Source organism: Miniopterus natalensis, chromosome 9 (assembly GCF_054644295.1).
Source record: "Miniopterus natalensis isolate mMinNat1 chromosome 9, mMinNat1.hap1, whole genome shotgun sequence".
Taxonomy (NCBI): Eukaryota; Metazoa; Chordata; class Mammalia; order Chiroptera; family Miniopteridae; genus Miniopterus; species Miniopterus natalensis.
The window spans coordinates 30,844,957-30,868,491 of record NC_142089.1 but is presented as its reverse complement, the minus strand read 5'-3'; the positions used below and the strand labels follow the sequence as shown (position 1 = coordinate 30,868,491).

Sequence of the window (23,535 nt, the reverse complement as noted above, 5' to 3'; positions counted from 1 at the left end):
TCAAGTTAAGAAGTAATAATAAAAACTACCTGCCCTGGCCAGTGTGACTTAGTTGCTTTGAGAGTAATCCCATACACACTAAAAGGTGGTGGGTTTGATCCCCAGTCGGGGTGTGTACAGGAGGCAATGAATCGATGTTTCTCACATCTATGTTTCTCTCTCTCTCCCTTTGTCTCCAAAAAGTCAATAATAGCTCAGCCAGTGTGGCTCAGCTAGTTGAGCATCATCCCATGCAGCTGGAGGTCGCAGGTTCGATTCCATCAGGACACATGCTGTGGGCTGTGGGCTCAATCCCCAGTAGGGGGTGTGTAGGAGGCAGTCAATCAATATTTCTCTCTCTCCCTTTCCCTTCCTCTCTCTGAAATCAATAAACTTTTTTTAAAAGTCAATAATAAATAAATGGCTCTACTTTTTAAAAAAAATCAAAAAAGTACCTTTCTAAGGTGTACTTACCTTTAAAAGAGCAGGCATGGTTACCTGCATTGAAAATGTCTCTGTAAAGAGTCTGTAGAGAGCTTCTTTCATAAAACATGACCTGTTCCTGTACTGGCTCAATGCTTCTGAAATCTGAATCATATTGGCTCCTCCAGCAACCTGAAAAACAAAGATGTTACCAATAGGTTTCACTGTTCACCTTCAACCACAGGCTTTTAGGGGCCTCTAGTGTTTGAAACAATTAAGTGTTCAATTAAATTTTCCAGGTGCTGCTTTACAAAGCTGCTCTCATTCAATCATAATTCTAATAGGTAAATGCTCTCCTCAACCTCATCTTGACAGATGGGTCCAGAGAGGCACGAAGTATAGTGCTAAATGTAACCAATTAAATGGTGAAGCCAGATTCAAATACCACCTCCCTACAACTATATTACACTTAAGACCTCAACTGAATAATGGGTAGCATGTAAATTTTTAAACTAGCAACCATGAATGCGTATGTCTTATAAGTACTCAATAGGATAAATTAGACAATAAAATAACTAAAGTGAAAAAGTTGACCTTTTTTCAATAGTAGTATTATTTTTACTTGTTTATTATTTAATATTAATTCTTCCTTGCTACCACTGAAGTAATAATTTCAAAAAGTCTATAGTATTCTCCTGATCCAAACCATAAAATCAACAAGTAATGTAAATAAAACTAGATATAACCCAGTTCTCAGCATCCTTGGGTAGTGAAGAATAAGACAATAAAGGGGAAATTTCAGGATCTTGAAAAATGAAGAACCCAGTCAGTGTGGCTCAGTGGTTGAGTGTCAACTCATGAACCAGGAGGTCACCATTCGATTACCAGTCAGGGCATGTGCCAGGGTTGCTGGCTCGATCCCCAGCAGGGAGCGTGCAGGAGGCAGCTGACCGATGATTCTCTCATCATTGAGGTTTCTCTCTCTCCCTCTCCCTTCTGTTCTCTGAAATCAATAAAAACATTTTTAAAAAAAAAAACAAACAAAATCAACCCCTTCTCCATTCACTGTGACCAGTAACATCAGCATCCACTGAAAAAATCTCAAATCACTACATTGACAGGAGTATTTTTAAAAAATATATTTTTGATTGATTTTTAGAGAGAAAAAGGGAGGAGAGAAAAACATTGCTCCCGTTGCCTTATGTATGTACTCTGACCAAGTGTTGAAAAGTAATATGACTAATGAGGGGTACTGTGGTTTCAGGATGTGATACTCTTTAGAAGACATATTTCTTATGTGGTGTTCCAGCTAGAGATGAAGAACCTGATGTAGTTATGAAGAAGCATCAAAACCCAAATGAGGAACGTTTTTCAAAAATGCCAACAATTAACCCTGGCCAGGCAGCTTAGTTGGTTACAGCATCATCCTGATACACCAAGGTTGGGGGTTCAATCCCTGGCCAGGGCACATACAAGAAACCACCAGTGAAAGCATACGTAAGTGGAACAACAAATTGATGTTTCTCTCTCTCTCTTTCTCAAAAAGTATATACAAAAAAGAAGAAAAAAACACTAACAAAGCTTCTCTGTATTCTTCAAAAATATCAATGTCACCCGACCGGTGTGGCTCAGCAGCTGAGCATCGACGTAGGATCCAGGAGATTGAGGTTCGATTCCCTCTCAGGGAACATGCCCAGGTTGCAGGCTCGATCCCCAGTAGGGGGAATGCAGGAGGCAACCGATCAATGACTCTCATCATTGATGTTTCTCTCTCTCACTTCCTCTGAAATCAATAAAGATTTATTTTATTTTTAAATATATCTTTATTGATTTCAGAGAGAGGAAAGGAGAGGGAGAGAGATAGAAACATCAATGATGAGAGAATCATTGATTGGCCGCCTCCTGCACACCCCCGACTGGGGATGGAGCCCGCAACCCAGGTATGTGCCCTGACTGGGAATCTAACTGAGATCTCCTAGATCCTAGGTTGATGCTCAACCGCTGACCGACGCCCATCCAGGTGTCTGCCCATTTTTCTTAATTATTAAAATACAGTTAACATACAATATTTAGTTTCAGGTGTACAATAGTTATTCAATATTTATATACCTAATGAAGTGATCACCACAATAAGTCTAATAAACCATCTGACAGCGTACAAAGCTACTACCATATTATTGACTATATTCTCTATGCTGTACATTACACCCCTGTGAGTTATTTATTTTATAACCCAAAATCTGTATCTCTTATTCACCCACTTTAGAGGAATTAAGTACGTGTTTCCCATTCTAATTTTGGGTACAAGAATTAACATATTTGTTCTGTTTGAAGGTTTTCACTAACATTTAATTTTATCCATTTTAATGTAAGCAAATTTTTTATCAACCCAAACAAAAATACTTAGTATATTTTGCATCTAACTTAAAAGATATGCATTTCTATTAAGTAAAAGGTTTTCTGAAACACACCTTTTAAACTTACCATACCTTACAGTCCACATAAGGCTGAATTAAGATCTTTATAGTTCCTTAGCAATGAGAAGATTGTGGTCTCTCCTCTCCATCCCCCAATATCCAACACTGTATATAATGCATAATTTAAAATTTTCAAAATAAATTATATTTACATGTATACCAGATAAGTTTACTGAAACAAAACTTCTCATTTTCTGTTGTTGTACCTGCTCTTTGGTAGTTAGTATCTTTACTACATGCATTATCCCTCTACAGAATATTCTAGCACTTATCCCATATTATTGCACATAATGAGAGTGCTAAAATTTATTTTTTAATCACTGTAGTCTTTTGATCACTGAGATATTAAATGCTATTAATCATAAGCAGGCCTAGCTGTACATTCCTGATAAAAAATTCTCTACTGTACATACTTAATCTGAAAGTTCAAATTATATCTCTATTACAAGCCTAATGATGTAACTGATGGCTTCCACCTTCATTAGAGACACCAGAAAATTAAAAAGACTTTAAAATATAACAACTGCAGTTTTCCAATTAAAAGAATAAACTATAAAAACAACTAATGACTGCAAATCACTTTACTCTCGTCCCAGGAAGAATTACGTAAGGCATAATCATAAAGAAAGGGTTCTTTTTAAGCAGTAGTTCTGAGCCTTGGCTGCATATTAGAATTACTGGGAGCTTTTAAAATCTTGATGCCTATACCAAATCCCAAACCTATTAAATCCCTGGGGAATGGAACACAAGTATAAGTGTATTTTAAAGCTTCCAAAGTGATTAAAACGTAAAATTGAGGAAGAGAACCACTGTTTTAAAAAAGAAATATTCTAGAACACAAGTATTTAAATATACGCTGCTTTAAAAATTGCACTATGAGGCCCTGGCCAGGTCACTCAGTTGGTTACAGCATCATCCCGATACGCCAAAGTTGCAGGTTCGATTCCCAGTCAGGGCATATAAGAATCAACTAATGCCCTAGCCGGTGTGGCTCAGTTGGTTGGAGCGTCATCCCATACACCACGTGGCGGGTTCGATTCCCGGTCGGGGCACATACTCAGGTTTCAGGTTTGGTCCAGGTGGGGGCACTTATGGGAGGCAACAGATTGTTTCTCTTTCTCTCTCTCCCTGCTTTCCTCTCTCTAAAATCAATAAAACTAAAACAAAAACCTGTCCTCAGGTGAGGATTTAAAAAAAAAAAAATTACCTTAAAAAAAAAAACAAAAAAAAAAAACCTCAACCAATGATTGCATAAATAAGAGGAACAACAAATCATTGGTGATTTTCTCTCTCAACTCAATAAAAAAATTTTTTTAAACAGCACCATGAGAGGTTATAAACTTATTCCAGCAACATTCAAAACTTTTAAGACTTTTTATTTTTAATATATCTTTACTGATTTCAGAGAGAAGGAGGAGAGAGAGAAACATCAATGATGAGTCATTGATCAGCTGCCTCCTGCACATCCCTGACCAGAAATCGAACAGAGATCTCCTGCATCATAGGTAGATGCTCAACCACTGAGCCACGCCAGCCGGGCTCCTTGAGGAATTTTTATCTGTCTCTGTAACCCTAATACTTAAGATTCACACATATGAGAAAAGCTTAATCATGTTCTGAACAAATGAAACAAACTTATTTCAGATAAAAACAAACCCTCAAGCCTTGCTTTGTAGTAAAGAAGTCAGAATAACCAGCATCTGTAGCCAATAGTCCCAGAAATTGCATCGCAGGTCGCTGCCGTATAAACAGTTCTACAGCTCCATCAGTGACGCAACTGGCCCCCGAAATATCCAGTGACACAACGTTAGGTAGAATATCCTTCTGCTGTAGCAAATGAAAAGCTAGATCTGACTGGAGTTGCCTGTGATCAGAAATATCAAGGTGAAGCAGACATTTAAGTTCTCTAATGACTGCAAGAATTTGTGGTTTGGTCATGGTTAGGCATTTCAGATAGTGCATTGTGAGAGATTTGAGTCGATCCTTACAGGTAAGGAGTGCAGTGATATCAGTGACCAGAGTATTGGAGATATCCAAACTTTCCAATTTTGGTAACTGAGAAACATTAGCTAGGTCTTCACTATGAAAACAAACATTGAAAACACTTAAAACTCGAAGACCAGTGAGCTGACCAAAGAACATTAGTCTTGAATCTTGACAGATGCTTGTCGAGTCCAACAGCAGACACTGGAGGTTTTGCTGGATCCAGCTATTGCTGCAAAGTCCATGTATGATGTCTGGGAGTGGGAGGTCAGAGTCCACTGCAGTAGCATTCAGTTCAATGAGTCTGTGATGGCAGAAAGCATTTATAAATGCAGTTGTAGAAATTTTAGCCTTTTGAATATTGACCAGCTTCAGTTTCATTTGGTTGCCTTGGAAAATGCTCGCTGTTCTGTCAGTCAGCTTGCCTACAAAAGAACCAGAATCATTTTGTAATAACTAAATCTCAGGCCTGTTCCAGGAGGCATTATGGCTAATGAACTATGAAACTATGACAGATGCTAATCACAACAAAAACGACTACTCTGTGCCAAACATTGTTCTAAACCCTTTGCTCAGATTATATAATGTACCCTTTGCAACAATACTACAAAAAACTTTTACTATTACTATCTTATAGCTGAGCAAACTGAAGCTTAAAGAAGTAACTTGTGCCCGGCCGGGCGTGGCTCAGCAGTCGAGCATCAACCTAGGATCAAGGTGATCGGGGTTCGATTCCCAGTCAGGGCATATGCCCGGGTTGCAGGCTCAATCCTCAGTCAGGGGCATACAAGAGGCAGCCAATCAATGATGACTCTCTCATCATTGATGTTTCTATCTCTCTCTCTCCTTCTCCCTCTCCCTGAAATTGATAAAGATATATTAAAAAAAAAAAAAAAGTAACTTATTCAAGGCCCAAATAGGAGGAAGAATCTAGAATCAAAGCCAGTTGAATTCCAGAGCCCATTTTATCCCTACCAACCTTGTTCACAGAAAAAACAAAATAAAAAAGTATAAAATATATAATATGCAAATAACACTAATGTGCCCTGACCAGGAATCAAACCAGGGACCTCTTGGTTCATGGGTCTATACTCAACCACTGAGACACACCAGCTGGGCCTAATAATTATTTTTAACCAAATTAATGGATAGCCTTTGACAAGCCATTTATCTCTCGGGGCCTCATTTTCCTCACCTATAAAATAAGTGGGTTGTACTATTATTTTCATTTAGAAAAGATTTACTAAGCGTCTTCTATGTGTGAGATCCCATGTTAAATAATGGGCACACGAGGTAATTAGAAACCTGTGATCACAAGGAATTCAGTCTAGGAATGCACATAAGGTAAATAAATTATTATAATAGTGTATATATGCCATAGTGATTCAGACCAGGTATTGAATTAGTACAAATGAGATTAACTTTGGGTAAATTTCTTAAAACTGATTTTAGAGAGAAGGGAGGAAGAGAGAGAGAGAAACATCAATTTTTTATTTCACTTATTTATGCATTCATTGGCTGATGCTTGTATGTGCCCTGTCCAGGTATCAAACCCACAACCTTGGCATATTAGGACAATTCTCTAATCAACTGAGCTATCTGGCCAGGGCTTATCTTTGGGTAAAGTTTAAAGCCTAAATATCACTTGACCAGGGAGAAGGTGAAGAGTGGAAGAACCAGTCAAAGACATGGAGGCATAGAACAGCAGATGATTTGGAATGATCCTTAAGTAAATCAGCACCACTGGAACATAGTGACTGAGGGAAGGCATAGCTGGAAATGAGAGTAGAGGGGAAGATAAAAGATAGATGGGGCCTACACATGAAGCAAGAATACTCAGACTTTAGGAACTCAACAATTTTAAACAGAAATGGTCATAATTATATTTTCAGAAAGACCAATTATGTGATAATGTAAAGGAATTAGGATTGTATATGATAAGAGATGGAGCAAGAAATTATTAATAATTTTAATCATGAGAGATGAAAAATTAAACTAGACAGAGCATGGTGGCTGAAGGGACTGAGGGAAAGGACTGAGGGAAAAGGTACGTAAGCTGATTCCCAGGTTCCCAGTTTGAGTTGGGCTATGAGATCAAGATTGGAGGAGGAAGCCCCTATACTTCAGGCTTTGAAGAGGAACTTAGTATATTCATTCACACATTTATTCAACAAATAGTGTGCTCACTGTACACAAAAAGTGCTTTGCTGGATGCCAAGAACGGTGAATGAGACAGACTTGTCTCCTGGAGGAAGTAACCACTGATGTGGTGGGAATAACAAGACACCCAGAATTAGAAGTGGTGCCTGAAGGTATGACTGAACCGATGCAATCTCATGATAAAACTTTAATGGATAAAGAGTTGCTTCTTATGAATGAGCAAAGTGGTTTCCTCGAGCCCTAGTCAGTTTGACTCAGTGCTTAGAGCACTGGCCTGTGGACTGAAGAGTCCAGGATTTGATTTCGGCCAAAGACAAGTACCTCGGTTGCAGGCTCAATTCCCGGACCTGGTCGGGGCATGTGCGGGAGGAAACCAATCAATGTGTCTCTCTCACATCAATGTTTCTCTCTCTCTGAAAAGCAATGGAAAAAAATATTCGGGGGGGGAGGGGGGATTAAAAAAAAATGTAGTTTCCTCCAGATGGAATCTACTTCTGGTGAAAATGCTATGAAGACTGTTGAAATAAAAACAAAGGATTTAGAATATTATATAAACTTAGTTGATGAAGCAGTGGCAGGGTTTGAGAAGATTGACTCCAATTTTGAAAGAAGTTCTACTGTAGGTAAAATACTATCAAACAAAATCACATGCTACAGAGAAATTGTTCTTGAAATGAAGAATCAATCAATGCAATAAACTTCACTGTTGTCTTATTTTAAGAAACTGCGACAGTGACCCAACTCTTAGCAAACACCAACCTGATCAGTCAGCAACCATCAACATGGAGGTAAGACCCTCCACAAGCAAAGATTACAACTTGCTGAGGGCTCAGATGATAGCATTTTTTAGCAATAAAGTGTTTTTAATTAAGGTGTGTAACTGTTTTTCTTTAGATATAATACTATTGCACACTTAATATCTCCGAGGTATGCATGTACTATGCAGCCATAAAAATGAAGTAGTAGATTGATGCTACAAAATGGATGAAGCTTGACAATTTTAAGCTGAGTGGAAAAAAACAGATGCAAAAAGCCACATATTACATGATTCCATTTATATTAAATGTTCAGAACAGACAAATCCATGGAAGTAGTAAGTGGATTAGTGGTTGCTTAGGGTTAGGGGGGATGAGTTAAAAAGTATTAAATGTTCAGAATAGACAAATTCATGGAGGTAGTAAGTAGATTAGTGGTTGCTTAGAGTTAGGGGGATGGGTTAAAAAGCTTCTTTTTGAAGTGATGAAAAGGTTCTAAAATTGTGATGATGGCTACACAAATCTAAATACCCTAAAAAAAAAAAAATCACTGAACTGTAAACTTAAAAAAAAATTTTTTTAAATACATCTTTAGATTTCAGAGAAAGGGAAAGGGAGAAAGAGAGATAGAAACATCAATGATGAGAGGGTCATTGATCAGCTGCCTCCTGCACGCCCCCAACTGGGGATTGAGCCTGCACAACCTGGGCATGTGCCCTGACCGGGAATCAAACCGCAGCCTCCTGGGTCCTAGGCTGACGCTCAACTGCTGAGCCACACCTGGCTGGGCAAACTTTAAATGGGCGAATTATATGGTATATGAATTACATCTCAATAATTTGTTACTAAAAATTTTCATTAAGGAAAAACTGTAACATGGCAAATTAAACATAGCCCTTGGAACAGTCCCACTATACTGGGATGTAAAGGAAAATTATTTAAAGGCTCATGTTCACAGTCAAAAGAATGAGAGATGAGACTACAGCAACTGCATTTCAGCAGCTACAGAGCAGACAGCTCAGTGGTAACTTGTCTTAGTGTTCCACTATCTTCACTCAATTAAGCCAATAGCAGGGCAAACCTAAAATCAAGACAACTTCCACCAAGGGATCCCAGAAAGACTCAGACTCCACACAAATAAAATGGGAGTAATTTCTCTATTTCCCACCAGACATATTTTGTGAGGAACAAAACGGAAATTGCATGTGAAAGTGCTTTTCAAATTGTAAAGAGTGCCATAAGAGTACACCACAAAGGACCCTTATCATTACCTTGCCAAGTCATCACCCCAAGGAATCTATCAGCTAATTCCTGAGGGAAACTCCAATGCTCCGGAAGGCATAGTGTTCCATCAGATCTTTCAGAACACAATTTCTCCAGGTTAGTAATCAGGACATTCAGGCAGATGTTGACCAAAGAGTAGGGAGATGCCTCCTCCTAGCAAACAAACCCACAAACAAACTGTTAGAATACACATACAAAAATTCAACATAAAAGTGGTTGTGTGCCCTACCGGCATGGCTCAGAGCATCCACCTATGACCCAGGAGATCGAGGTCTGATTCCTGGTGAGGGCACATGCAGAAGTTTCGGGCTCAAACCCCAGCAGGGGGCATGCAGGAGGCAGCTGATCAATGGCTCATCATTGATGTCTCTCTCTCTTCCTCTCCCTTCCTCTCCCTGAAATCAATAAAGATATATTTTAAACAAATAAATAAATAAAAGTGGTTGTGCCAGCCTGGCCAGTGTGGCCCAGTGGTTTGAGCATAGGCCTGGACACTGAAGGGTTGCAGGTTCCATCCCCGCCCCCAGCTGGGGTGCCTGTGGGAGGCAACCAATCAATGTGTCTCTCTCACAAAGATGTTTCTCTCTCCGTCTCTCACCCTTCTCCTTCCTCCCACTCTCTCTGAAAAGCAATGGAAAAAATATCCTCAGGTGAGGCTTAACAAAAAAAGTGGTCATACCACACATCAAACTACTTGATGAGTGTATCTAAAAACATTCTCTCCTTACTCTAATGATTTATAAATAATGAAACCATCTTATTCCAGCTATTAACTGAATAGAAGACTTCAGCTATTGTAGCTTGAAAAATAAGTTCTCTCACCCTGGCTGGGTTGGTCAGTTGGTTAAAGTGTTGTTCCAATACGCCAATGTTGCAGGTTCGATCCCCGGTCAGGGCACATAAAAGAATCAACCAATAAATGCACAAATAAGTGAAACAACAAATTGTGTTTCTTTCTCTCTCCTCCCTCTCTCTTTCTCTCCCTAAAAACAATTTTTTTTAAATACTCTCAGCAAACTAGGAATAGAAGAAAACTTATTTAATTTGATAAAGAGCATCTATGGAAAAACCTACAGCAAGTATCATACTTAAAGGTGAAAGATCTAGAATAAAAAGATGTCTACCTTCACCTCTTCTCTAACATTCTACAAAAGGATCTAGAAAACAAGTTTTAAAAATGGATATAAAAAGCACAGATTGAAAGGAACTAAGTAAAGCTGCCATTACTTATGGATGACACAATTGTAAGAAAATCTTAAGAAATCTTAAAAAACACACAACTAGAGAAAGTGATTTTAGCAAGGTTATAGGATATAGGATCAACATAAAAAGTTTATAAAACTGGTTTTTGTTTGTTTGTTTTTATTGATTTTAGAGAGAGGAAGGGAGAGGGAGGGACAGACAGGAACATTAATTGGCTGCCTCCTGCAGGTGCCCTACTGGGGACGGAGCCCACAACCTGGGCATGTGCCCTGACTGGGAATTGAACCGGCAGTGCATGGGATGATACTCAACCACCTGAGTCATACCAGCCAGGGCTAAAGTTTTATAAACTTTCAAAAAATACTTACAGTAGTATCAAAAGCAGGGATAGAGCCCGGCCGGGCGTGGTTCAGCAGTTGAGCATCGACCTGGAATCCAGGGGATCAGGGTTCGATTCCCAGTCAGGGCACATGCCCGGGTTGTGGGCTCGATCAATGACTCTCTCATCATTGATGTTTTCTATCTCTCTCTCTCTCCCTTCCTCTCTCTGAAATCAATAAAGATATTTAAAAAAAAAAAAAAAAAAAGATTAAAAAAAAAAAATGAGCTTGAGACACAGTGCCAGTACATACTTAAAAACCCAGTTTCTCAGTTAGCTACAAAACAAATCTACAAATTATGTAACAGCTGTTAAAAGTAAGTCCAAAAGGGCACTATTAAAGGAGTACAGGCTAGGTCTTTGCAGAGCACAAAAGCCCTCCAAGGCGCTAGTAGGTAAAGTACAACCTCAATCAAAATTATTTCCTTCCCTCTCCCTAGCTGGTTTGGCTCAGTGGTTAGAGTGTTGGCCTGTGGACTGAGGGGCCCAGATTCAATTCCAGCCAAAGCCAGGTTACCTCTGCTGGGGGAGGCAGCCAATCCATGTGAGACACATGTCTCTCAAAGTGTGTCTCTCTTCCACTCTCTTTCAAAAGCAATGGGGAAAAAATTATCCTCAGGTGAAGATTAAAAAACATGTATATTTATTTCCTTCCCTCTGTACTAATTTTGGGCTGAGACTTCACTAGACTTTGAGTTCTCAGAGAGTAGTCCTTGGGGTGTTTGTTGTAGAATGTGGAGTCTGACATTATAACACCTGATTTCAAGTTCATAAGCAAGTCAATTAACTTTCAGGGTTCTCAACTTCCCTACAGCCAGTAAAATGAAGACCATAATGCCTACCTCCCTCCCTCCCCAAAAAAAGAGATACTCAGATTTACTTTATTAATGCAGTACTACTTAACACACCAGTAGGCGCGAAATACTCTGGGTTTGCAGTGTGCTCAGAGTTTATTTTTAAAGGCACTCCAGGTTTAAAAAAACACGTGGAATTGAAGGAATTTCAGTCTTTGGGGTTTCCAGTTCCCCCAGCCAGGCTCAGAAGGGTCTTTGGTTACGGTCCCCGGACACGGACTCGGGCAGTAGGGGCCGAGGGATCACAGCCTCCGGGGGGTACCGCGTCCACAGCGCACGCGGGGACACAGCCGAGGTTTGGAGCACTTAGGTTCACTACGACAATACGCGTGGACCACCATCTACTACAGGCCAGGCCTAGGGCTACGCCCAGCACTTACGTCTAATCTTACACAACCCGGTAAAACAGCAGCAACCGCGCAGGTGAGTCGAGATCTGAGGAGAGGACTCGCCCAAAGTCACGCGGGGAACGGAACCGGCTCTCGCTGCGCCTCCGCTCAGCTGCGCAAGGTCACCGCACCCTCCCGCGGCTTAGACGCCCCGGGCTGAAAACTCCTTTCGAGCTTGCACTTCTCCGGCGACGACCGGAGTCTGGCAGGAGCTCAGCCTCTTCAGACCTTACCCGCGCGTCAGCCAAACGAACCAAATGCTTCCGCGCGGTCCCCCGACGACTCGCCGCGCTCCCGCGGCACCGGGCGTGGCGCCCAGGCTCGCGTCCCCGCCGGGTCCCACGCTCACCTGCACCACGCAGCAGCCCAGGGCATCTTTCTGAGCGTCCGGAGGGACGATGGTTCGGGGTGAGAGGTCGGGATGCAAAAAGTGAACCATGGCAGCCCCCGCCGGCGAGGCGTGAGGTGAAGAGCGGGCGTCGAGCTCAGGCCCGAACCCCACAAGCGGTGGAGCAGCCCCACTCCGCGAGGCAGCTGAACAGGGTTCTCCGCGACGCTCTCGCCGTAAGGTCCCAGCAGCGAGGCTTTTGAAACGCCCGGCGTAGCGACGCGCACGCGCACGCGCCCGCAGCAGCCTACCCCGCGCCGGCACGGGCCGGACCGCCGCAAGCCCGCCCCCAGGCGGAGCCCTCCCCACCCCCACCCACCCCCGTCCCCACCCCCACCCCGCCCAGCCGACCACTACTCTACCCCGTCAGGGCCCAACCGTCCCTCCTCCGCCACCCCTGCGCCCTCCAGCTACCTCACGCCTGCCCCAAAACTCGCGCAGCTCCTCCTGACCCCTGTGAGGTTAAAGTCCCCCGAACCCCCGTGGCCTCAGACTGATGCCACTCGACTGTCTCCCCTCAGAGGCGTGCACGCGGCAGAGCAGCTTGGAGAGCTAGGAACTACAGTGTGTATTTTTAACACCTGAAAAAATATTTTTTATGACCTTTCTCTTAAAAACGTGGCAACAGCACCTCTTCAATATCCGCCCTCTCGGCTTCAACTGCTACTGACGTTGAGCGAATCAAATGTCAAAACCACTTTTGACCTCGTAAGTATACAAAATTACTCAACTCTCATTCCCTAAAAAGCACCAAGACCCTTATAACCTGCTCCAAGAAAGCAGTAAATTACTGCACTTTAGCTAATCAAAAAGAAAATATGCCTTGGAAAACGATGGTTCTTCAGAGTCTGAGCCTTGGACTTAAATCCTTGACTGGAATGTCCGTTTGCTCAGCCTTCTGCTAACTTCTGGACCTTGGGCAAGATTCTTAATACCTCAGAAACTCAACTTCCCAATAATAAAATAGGATGAGAATTCTTTACCTCAGGGGGTCAATGTGAGGACTAAATAAGATTTGTGTGTAAAATACATGACAATGCTTACAAAGCAAGTCCTTGATTAGTGGATTCAAATGTTAAAAGTACTTTTCAAGTACTTGACAAAATGCTTTTCTTTCACACTTATTCTTTTATTTAATCCTCAAACAAAACAAAAAAATTCTGGGAGTAGGTATCTCCATTTTATCCTTAGAGAAACTGAACACCTGAGAGGTTGAATAGACAAATTAAATGTTACCCACCTGATGAGTGGAAAATCCCAGAGACAAAATTGAGTTTTCTAACTCCAAATCAATATATTTTTTAAGTGGACTATTTCACAACTTCTCCTCTGTCCTCAAACTTCCAATACCTCCTCTCCTCCACCAAACAGCTTCCTCTTTCACTGGGAAAAAAAAAAAGAAAAAAGAAACTGTGCTTGCTTCGGCAGCACATACACAAAAATTGGAACATGACACGCAAATTTGTGAAGCATTAAAAAAAGAAAGACAATCAAAAAAGAACATCCCAAACTCCCCCTACAGACTCTTTGTCTTTGCATTCCTTCCTATTACTATGAGGAATTTATACTCTTTTCTAAGTCCAACCCCTGGACTTGTGCACTAAATCTCACCTCCCTCCTCCTTACTTAAAGACACCATCCAGCAACCTCCTTTTTTTCTCCTGCATTATCATCTTTTCCCTCTTTTTTGGATTATTGCTGCCAGCGTATAAACAAACTGATATTTTTCCATAATTAAATCACAAAAGGATACTTCTTTTGATCTAATTTCTCTACCCAGGTATTGCCCCCAAATCTCTTCTACCTTTTACAGCAAAACTTCCCCAAAGTGGGGTCTCCAACGTGCTGTCTCCAATTTTCCTGCCTGTTTCTTTCCTAACCCCCTGCCATTCCGCTAAAGCCATTCTTGCCAACAACTCCCAACTTGTTAAATTCACTGGTCAGTTCTCATTCCTCGTCTTATTTGACTGTTCAGCAGCATTTGACCCAAATGATCACTTCTTCCCTAAAATTCTTTCTTCATTTAGTGTCCAGGACACATCTTCCCCTCCTACTCCCCCTATCCCATCCTCTCTCTTTCTTTTTCTTCTCCTCCTACCTCATCGCTGCTCCTTCTTCATCCTCTTGATGCGTCCTCCCCCAGACTTCTACGTCTTTGAGTAACCAGGACTTACACTTGTATACCTCTTCTCTGTCCACCCTCTTTTACTTGTGGTAGTTGTATCTAGTTTCATAACTTTAAAAGCAATCTATGTGCTCATGTATCCCTATTTTATATGTGTAGCCTGTATCACTTTTAAACTTCAGATTCATATATCCAGCTGTCTGTTCAACATGTCCACCTGGTTATCTAAATGGCCTTAATGTATCCAAAAGTAGACTCCCGATAGTCTCCCCTAAACCTGCTTTTCCTTTCCAGTCTTTCCCAATTCAGTATGTGGCAACTCCTTTCTTTCAGTTGCTAATGACAAAAACCTTGGAAATCATTTTTAACTCCTCTAGTATTCTTATATCCCATATCCTATCTTTTAGGAAATCTTGTCTCTATCTTCATTTTTTTAGTTATTTATTGATTTTAGACAGAGACAAGAAGGGAAAGAGAGAAACATCACTTTGTTGTTCCACTTATTTATGCATTCATTGGTTGCTTCTTGTATGTGCCCTGACCAGGGATCAAACCTGCAACCTTGGCTTATCCAGATGACACTCTAACCAACTGAGCTACCCAGCCAGGGTTTGTTGGCTCTATCTTAAAAATATATTCAGAGCTGTGGGGGGCAATTTTTCTCAGTAGTTAGAACATCAGCCTTCAGACTGAAGGGTCAAGGGTACAATTCCGTCCAAGGGCACGTACTTAGGTTGCAGGCTTGATCCCTGGCCCTGGTCAGGGCGTGTGCCACAGGCAACCATCAATGTGTCTCACATCAGTGTTTCTCTCTCTCTCTTCCACTCTCTCTAAAAATATCCTTGGTTGAGGATATATATATGTGTATATATTCAGAGACTGTCTATGTCTTACCTCTTCTACCATGGCTACCCTGGTCCAAGCCCCTGTCATTATCCACTTGGATTTTTACAGTATTCTCCTGTCTGGTTGCCCTGCTTCCACCCTTTCTCCATCAATATCTATTCTCAACATAGGAGCTACAGTGATCATTTTATTTTTTTATTTTTTAAAATATGTCTTTATTGATTTCAGAGTGAGGAAGGGAAAGGGAGAGAAAAAGATAGAAACATCAATGATGGGAGAGCCATTGATCCACTGACTCCTGCAAGCCCCCCACGGGGAATTGAACCCAAAACCCGGACATGTGCCCTGACTGGGAATCAAATCTCGACCTCCTGGATCATAGGTCAATGCTTAACCACAGAGCCACACCAGCCAGGCTAGATGCGTACATTTAAAGGATTGTCCTTGCCTAGCCAGTGTGACTTCACAGTTGAGCATCGACCTATGATCTAGGAGGTCATGGTTCAATTCCCAGTCAGGGCACATGCCTGGGTTTTGGGTTCAATTCCCCATGGGGGGCTTGCAGGAAGCAGCCGATCAATGACTCTCTCTCATTGATGTTTCTATCTCTCCCTCTCCCTTCATCTCTTTGAAATCAATAAAAATATATTTTAAAAAATAAAATAATAAAATAAAGGATTGCCCTTTATTCTGACATGATGTCTTTCTATTTATTGGTGTTAACAAATTTTTTTTTAAATATCTCTTTATTGATTTCACAGAGAGGAAGGGAGAGGGAGAGAGAAAGAAACATCAATGATGAGAGAGTCATTGATCAGCTGCAGCCCGCAACCCGGGCATGTGCCCTGACCGGGAATCGAACCCCAATCTCCTGGATCCTAGGTCGATGCTCAACCGCTGAGCCATGCCCGGCTGGGCAACACATTTTTTGAAATGAACTTACTGTGAGCCCTATTCGGAGGAAAAACTCCTCTACTAATTTAGGTCCAATTGGTGGGGGTGGAGAGGGGGACCTTGAATTAACTGATAATAGATAAACAGGAGAAAAATTTTTTTCTAGGAGTACCCTATAGAGAGTAGCTCCTAGGACAGATAAGGGTAAAGGATTATATGCTGGTTTAATAAGTCAGGAGAGTGGTTTAGAGCTTCAAAGGATTGAAGGTTCTGATGAGTGTTTTTTTATACCATTATTTTGGAATGACCTGGTGCCTAAGGTCAGTGCCTCCCTGACTAGAAACCTCCCTGGAGGTAGGTAGGGTTTGTGGCAGTTGACTCTCATTTCTAGTCAGATAAGGGATGTCAGATAAGATTTTTTTCTGTAACTACAGATGTTTTCACATTGAAGTAGTCTCTATACCAGTTTGGTGGGTTGTGGATCTCCTTAGCCCCATTCAAGAAATTTTCTCCCCAAATATGTAAAATGGTATGATTTATTATAGGACAAGTGAGGTCGAAAAATTGTAAATTTGGAACACTCTCAACGGGGGCAGTTTTTTGAGATAGGCCCAAAAGAGTGCATGGGAATGGCTTTAATGGTTACATTGGATTTTCCCCCTTTATCGCACAGTGGTTTACAAGCATATAGAATTCAGCCCAGCCAGGCATGGCTCGGTGGTTGAGCATCGACCTAGGACTAGGATCCAGGAGACCACAGTTCGATTCCTGGTCAGGGCACATGGCTGGGTTGCTGGCTCAATCCCCAGTTGGGGGCTTGCTGATGACTCTCTCATCATTGATGTTTCTATCTCTCTCTTCTTCTCCCTTCCTCTCTCTGAAATCAATAAAAAAATATATATATTTAAAAATGTGATTTATTTCATGAACCAATTTCAGAGGGCTTTTGATTACACTTTTGTCATACAAAGACATCACTACTGAGATTGTACAAAGCAGCAAAGGTTCTACAAAGAGTGGGGTTCCTCTACAAGTTCCTCTATTTTCTTTGTGTGAATTAATGCAAGTCATTTGACATTAGACTTCCCCTTATCTGTAAAAGAGGAGGTAATTATCTTCCCTTATAAGATGTTGGAGGGTTAGATTGAACACAGTACTTGGTTCATTATTCATATGTACAGCTTTGAATTGATAAGATGAAGAATTAGGTAGAAAATGTGTTTGGTAACTCAATCTCCATATTCAAATATGACAATCACATTCTAATTATGTGATTCAGCCCTAACCCATCTGCACAGCGGTTAGAGCTTCAGCCTGCCTACCTTAGGGTCTCAGGATTACTAGTCAAGGCATGTACCTCTGTTGCGCTTTCTACCCCAGGCCCTGATTGGGCGTGTGCAGGAGGCAACCAATCAATGTGTCTCTCTCACATCGGAGTTTTTCTCTCTCTCTTTCTCCCTCTCTCTCCTCCTCTTCCCTTCTACTCTCTCTTAAAAATCAATGGAAAAAATATCCTTGGGTGAGGATTGAAACAAAAAAGTAAAAAAAAGTAAATACGTGATTGAAATGGTTCCTTTTAAATTTTTTAAAGTTACAGTTGACATAAAATATTATATTAGTTTCAGGTGTACAACTGTTATTAGCCATTTATATAACTTATGAAGTGATCACCCACATAAGTTTAGTACTCCATCTGACACCATACCTAGTTATTATAATATAATTGACTATATTCCCTATGCTGGCAATTTGTACTTCTTAATCCCTTTGTGATAGGCAGTTAGACGTGAGCAGAGCAAGGACGATGGGCCAGGTACAGAAGGTCACCAGGATGGAAAGCCCTGGGTGCCTAGCAACAGACAATTGTATGGTCAGGCCTCGCCCCAGGGTGGCCTTTCCTCCCCTAGCATATCATTGGTCACATGGTTTGGACCCCCTGACCTTTCCTTCCTAGAGACAATATCTAGGCCTCAGTTGTACTTTAGCTCTAGGCCCGGAAAAGCAACAAGCCACCACAGCTGACCTCAGGACCAGCTGCATTAAATGATGGCTCTCCACCCTGGTGCCAACCAATCAATCAGTGGAGACCACAACCCTGAAAGGACAAACCTAGAAAGCTGCTGAATATTATAATGAGATCTTTCCCTGGGACATCCCCTAAGATCTCCATGCTTAAAACCATTAGGACAGAGGACCCTTCGCTCTCCCTTCAGGGAGCATGCCCCGTGCCTTTCCGTTTCCCTTCTCCTTTCCCTTCTTCTTCCCTCCTCCCCCTCCCCCTCAGGCACTCTGCCATTAGCTTCCTCAGTCCCAAGCTCCAAGGGCCCTTCCCTTGCTTCTATGACTTGTTTCCTAAGCGCATTTCTTCTAGGAATCACTTTTCTACCTCTGATTTACCAAATAAATATTCTCTTATAGTTCAGGTCTTGGCTCTGAATTCTTTTGTAGTCAGAACCCAAGTACCGAGGTTGCTAAACCCAGGTTTGGCCTGACCCCACCCGTTAGACACCAAGTGCCATTCCTGCTGCCTACAATACCTTCACCTTTCCCCCCCATCCTCCCAAATCCCTTCCCACCTGGCAACCATTAATTTCATCTCTGTGAAAATGGTTCCTTTTATGTGTATTAATGTAAAGCGACAGGGAAACTAAGGTATTTTTGTTCTTAGCTCTTATATTCACATCCCATTCTAAAAGAGACATTTGTTATAGATGGTCCTTGACTGGGTCATTGCAAGATTTTTTTAAATATATTTTTTATTGATTTCAGAGAGAGAGAGAAACATCAATGAGAGAGAGAGTAATTGATCAGCTGCCTCCTGCAAGTCCCTCCCTCCAGGGATCGAGCCCACAACCTGGGCATGTGCCCTAACTGGGAATCAAACTGCAATCTCCTGGGTCATAGGTTGATGCTCAACCCCTGAGCCACGCTGGCTAGGCGCAAGGTGATTTTAAACAGCTGTCCTATTCAACGCATGGGAGTAAGCCATTCATTCGCAACATCTGGTCACTGGTGCCATTTCCCCAAACCTGCTCCAAAGGTTGACTTTTATAAGTCTAGAGCTCAATGTGGGTATTCCCACTCTATGACTTACTGTTTCATAGGTTGGAGCCTGTGTGAAGGCTGAATTTTGAGACTGCATTAGGATCAAATTATAAGATACAAAAATGACTATTGTGAGTGCTCATGATTTCTCCTCTTAATTTGAGGAGTTATGCAGTTAGACCAGTTCATTGGACTATTATGATGCAGATCAAGAATGGGGAATTGGAGTTGGCAGGGTAATCATAAGGAAAGAAAAAAATTAGCAAAGAGAGACTGGATCTATCTACATAATAAAGACAGTAAAAGAGGGTGGGGAGGGAGACGGAAGGAAGGCTCTTGAATTTTTTTAATTTTTTAAATTCATTTCAGAGAGAGGAAGGCAGAGAGACAGAAACATCATTGATGAGAGAGAATCATCGATCAACTGCCTTCTGCACACCCCCTGACCAGGAATCTACCGTGATTTCCTGGTTCGATGGGTAGATGCTCAACCACTCAGCCATGTCCCCAGGCTGGTTAGATGGGCCAGGTACAGAAACTCACCAGGGCAGGAAGCCCCTGATGCCTAGCAAGGGGCAAAACTGGGAAAACAAGATCTTTGTCCCCAGGGTAATAGCTATCCTCCCCTAGACCCCCTGAGCATTCCTCCCTAAAGATAACATCTAGGCCTCAGTTGTATTTCAGCTCCAGGCCCAGATAAGCAGCGAAACCAGACAAGTGGCGCCTCAGGACCAGATACATTGACTGATGACGCCCTGTTCCAGAATGGACCAATCAGTGGAGGCCACAACCCTGAAAGAGCACACCTGGAAAGCTGATTAATATTCTATTGAGACACTCCCCTGAGACCCCCCCCCCAAGATTTCCAGCCTGCAAGAAGGAGATAAATAGGTTCAGGTGGGGAGCACGCCAGCGCCATCTCCATCCCTCTGAGGGGACCCCACAAGACTTGCAACCAAGGGGAGACTTGCAACCAAGGAGCAATGGGCAGTGGCAGCTCATCCCAGGTTTACTCCCTGAACCTGTCTCCAAGGCCCCCTTCTTTCTGATTTCTCAGTGAGCCAAAGCAGCCTGAACTTGGCCCATCTAATAGAGCTAATTTTTAATTTTTGAAGTGTTGGCTATTAACAACACAGCTCAACAACTTGTTGGTTTAAATATTACCCAAAGGTATTTATTGTCGTCGTTGGTATGTAGGACCCATAGTAATACCATGTTACTATTGAATGAATTATTGGACAGACAATAAACAGTTAAGAAAAGCCCAATAAACTACTTTACAAAACCCTATCACTTAAATGCATCTATCTCACGTTTGTGTTGTAAAGTAGTAGTATTTGTAGTGACCATTCAGTCACAATTGTATAGCATCTAAACACTAATGCCACCCAATAATACCATCCTCAAAGGACAGTTAACCTCTACTCTGACCATTTGGTACACACTCTTTTCTGTACCAGTGCTACAGAAATAATTGTTATACTGAATAATGACAAGAAAAATAAGTCTGTACATGTTCAGTACAGACACCATTATCATAGGCCTAACTATATAGTGCACATCAACAACAAAGTAATTTTTCTTTTTCTAAACATTTTTCACCCACAGTTGGTTGAATCCGTGGATGAGGAACCTGCCAGTATGGAGGATCAACTGTACTGTCTAAACCTAAGAAATCTCATGCTGTTATGCAACAATATGGTGTGGGGGGGTTGGTGGGGGACCAATTGTCTTGGAAGTTGGTAAATAAGAATTATGATAGAATTTGTTACTGACTTGCTGTGTGACTTGGGCAAGTTCATTTTACCTAAGACTTAGTTTCTTCAACTTTAAAATGAGTTTTTTTGTGTTTTTTTTTTTTAACATATCTTTATTGATTTCAGAGAGAGGAAAGGAGAGGGAAAGAGAGAAACATTAATGAGAGAGAGTCATTGATCAGCTGCCTCCTGCATGCGCCCCCCCCCCCCCCCCCCCCCAGCGACTGAAGATTGAGCCTGCAACCCAAGCATGTGCCCTGACCGGGAATCAAACTGAGATCTCCTTGATCCTAGGTCGATGCTCAACCACTGAGCCATACCCAGCTGGGCTAAAGTAAGGTTTCTGAAACTAAAATCACTAAGGATTCTTCCAGGCCATTGAGGTTCATATATATATATATGCATACACACACACACACACACATATATACATATATATTTTTTAAATACGTCTTTATTGATTTCAGAGAGTGGAAGGGAGAGGGAAAGAGAGAGAGAAACATCAATGATGAGAGTCGTTGATTGGCTGCCTCCTGCATGCTCCCTGCTGGGGATTGAGTCCACAACCCAAGCATGTGCCCTGACCGAGAATTGAACTTCAATCTCCTGGATCATAGGTCAATGCTCAACCTCTGAGCCACGCCAAGCTGTGCAGCAGTTCTTATATTATACTTTGTTTTTTGGTAATCTCCCCCACTAAATGCACTTAAAATATATACATTATATCAGTTCATTATCAATAATTGTATGAATGAATGTCAACCCAGATATTACGTTCTCCAAGAAGCCTTCTTGGGCTGTCTAATCGGTACCCAGTTTGGTTTAGGTGTGGTCTCTGTGCCTCTATAACAAGCACTGTGGACTGGTCTGTAATACAATGTTAAATAACCTTTATCTGCTTATTTAATATTTCTTCTTCTCCACTAATCTATATGTTCCCTGAGGGATTTATAAATGATATAAGTTCCAACACTTAAACAGTACCTAGCATAGGTATTTAATGAAATGAATAAATGGAGTTCCAGTAATAGAAACTTTTGCAGTAAAATTGAGGCAGGATAGTAAGAAGCTAGGAAAATTTCTTAGCAAATGTAATGGGGAAACTGAGACAGATAGCCTCACCCAGCACCCAGACTCACATGCCTCCTTCTCCCTTGCATGACCACTCCCTTAAGCGTTAAGCCCTCAGGACAATGAGGTTCTGATGAAAATCAAATAATCTTAGGAACAAAGCCTCGGGTCTCTTGACCACAGAGACAGAGTTTTAGTCAAACTAGAGGTAACAGCTAGGCCTCAGTTGTTTTTCAGCTCCAGGCCCAGAAAAGCAGCAAAATCACATGAAGGGACTCCATGGCTGATGTCAGGACCAGATGCAATGACCAATGACCCCCTAAAGCCAACCAATCATTAGGGACCACAACCCTGACCCTATATGCTGTGAATCAGCATATTAAAGGACACACCTGGAAAACTGATGAATATTCTATTGAGATCCTCCCCTGAAATTCCTGCCTTTATTTATTTGTTTGTTTGTTTATTTATTTTAAATATATCTTTATTGATTTCAGAGAAAGGAAGGGAGAGGAAGAGAGATAGAAACATCAATGATGAGAGAGTCATTGATCAGCTGCAGCCCGCAACCCGGGCACGTGCCCTGACCAGAAATCAAACCCCAATCTCCTGGATCCTAGGTCGACGCTCAACCACTGAGCCACGCCCGGCCGGGCTATTTATTATTTTTTAAATTTATCTCTATTGCTGAAAGTGTTACAGATGTCCCCTTTTTCTCCCCATTGATGCCCTCCACCCCTCTCTGGCGCCCTCCCCAGGCCTTCACCACACTATTGTTTGTCCATGGGTTATGCATATGTGCATACAAGTTCTTTGGTTAATCTCTTCCTACTCTGCCCCACCCCCCAAATATGCCAGTCTGTTGCATGCCTCTATGTCTCTGGATCAGTTTATTTTGCTTGTCAGTTTATTTTGTTCGTTAGGTTCCACATATAAGTGAGATCATGTGATACTTGTCTTTCTCTGACTGGCTTATTTCCCTTAGCATAATATTCTCCAGGTCCCTCCATGCTGTCTCAAAGGGTAAGAGATCCTTCTTTTTTACAGCTGCATAGTATTCCATTGGGCAAATGTACCACAGGTTTTTTATCCACTCATCTACTGATGGGCACTTGGGCTGTTTCCAGATCTTAGCTATTGTAAATAACGCTGCTATGAACATAGGGGTGCATTTATCCTTTCTGACTGGTGTTTCAGGCTTCTTAGGATATACTCCTAGAAGGAGGATCACTGGGTCAAATGGCAGTTCCAATTTAATTTTTTGAGGAAACTCCACACTGTTTTCCATAGTGGTTGTACCAGTTGAAATTCCTGCCTTTACAAAAGAGGTAAAAACCCTTAAGACAAAGGACCCAGTTCAGGAGTTGTCTTTCTAGAGCACACTCATGCTTTCTTTCTTTGGGCATGTATCTTCACTTTCTTTCTCCTAAGCTCTAAGGATCTCTACAAGACTTGCAACCAGAGGAGCAGGCGGCAGCAGCTCACCCTGAGCTAACCTCCTGAACCTGTATCCAAGGGCCCTT

The 23,535-nt window shown here is 41.8% G+C and overlaps 1 protein-coding gene across 1 annotated transcript in view; it reads right to left on the bottom strand.

Moving 5' to 3' along the window:
- Positions 1 to 12,387, bottom strand: part of ZYG11A (zyg-11 family member A, cell cycle regulator) — a 29,628-nt gene extending 17,241 nt beyond the window's left edge. Inside the window, exons 1-4 of the mRNA XM_016210838.2 lie at positions 12,236 to 12,387; positions 9,049 to 9,214; positions 4,536 to 5,287; positions 454 to 594 (exon numbers count right to left, since the gene is read on the bottom strand). Of these exons, the coding sequence (XP_016066324.2) occupies positions 454 to 594; positions 4,536 to 5,287; positions 9,049 to 9,214; positions 12,236 to 12,325 (1,149 nt within the window). The 5' untranslated portion in view covers positions 12,326 to 12,387. The remainder of the gene's footprint in view (positions 1 to 453; positions 595 to 4,535; positions 5,288 to 9,048; positions 9,215 to 12,235) is intronic.
- Between the last annotated feature and the right edge of the window lie 11,148 nt (positions 12,388 to 23,535).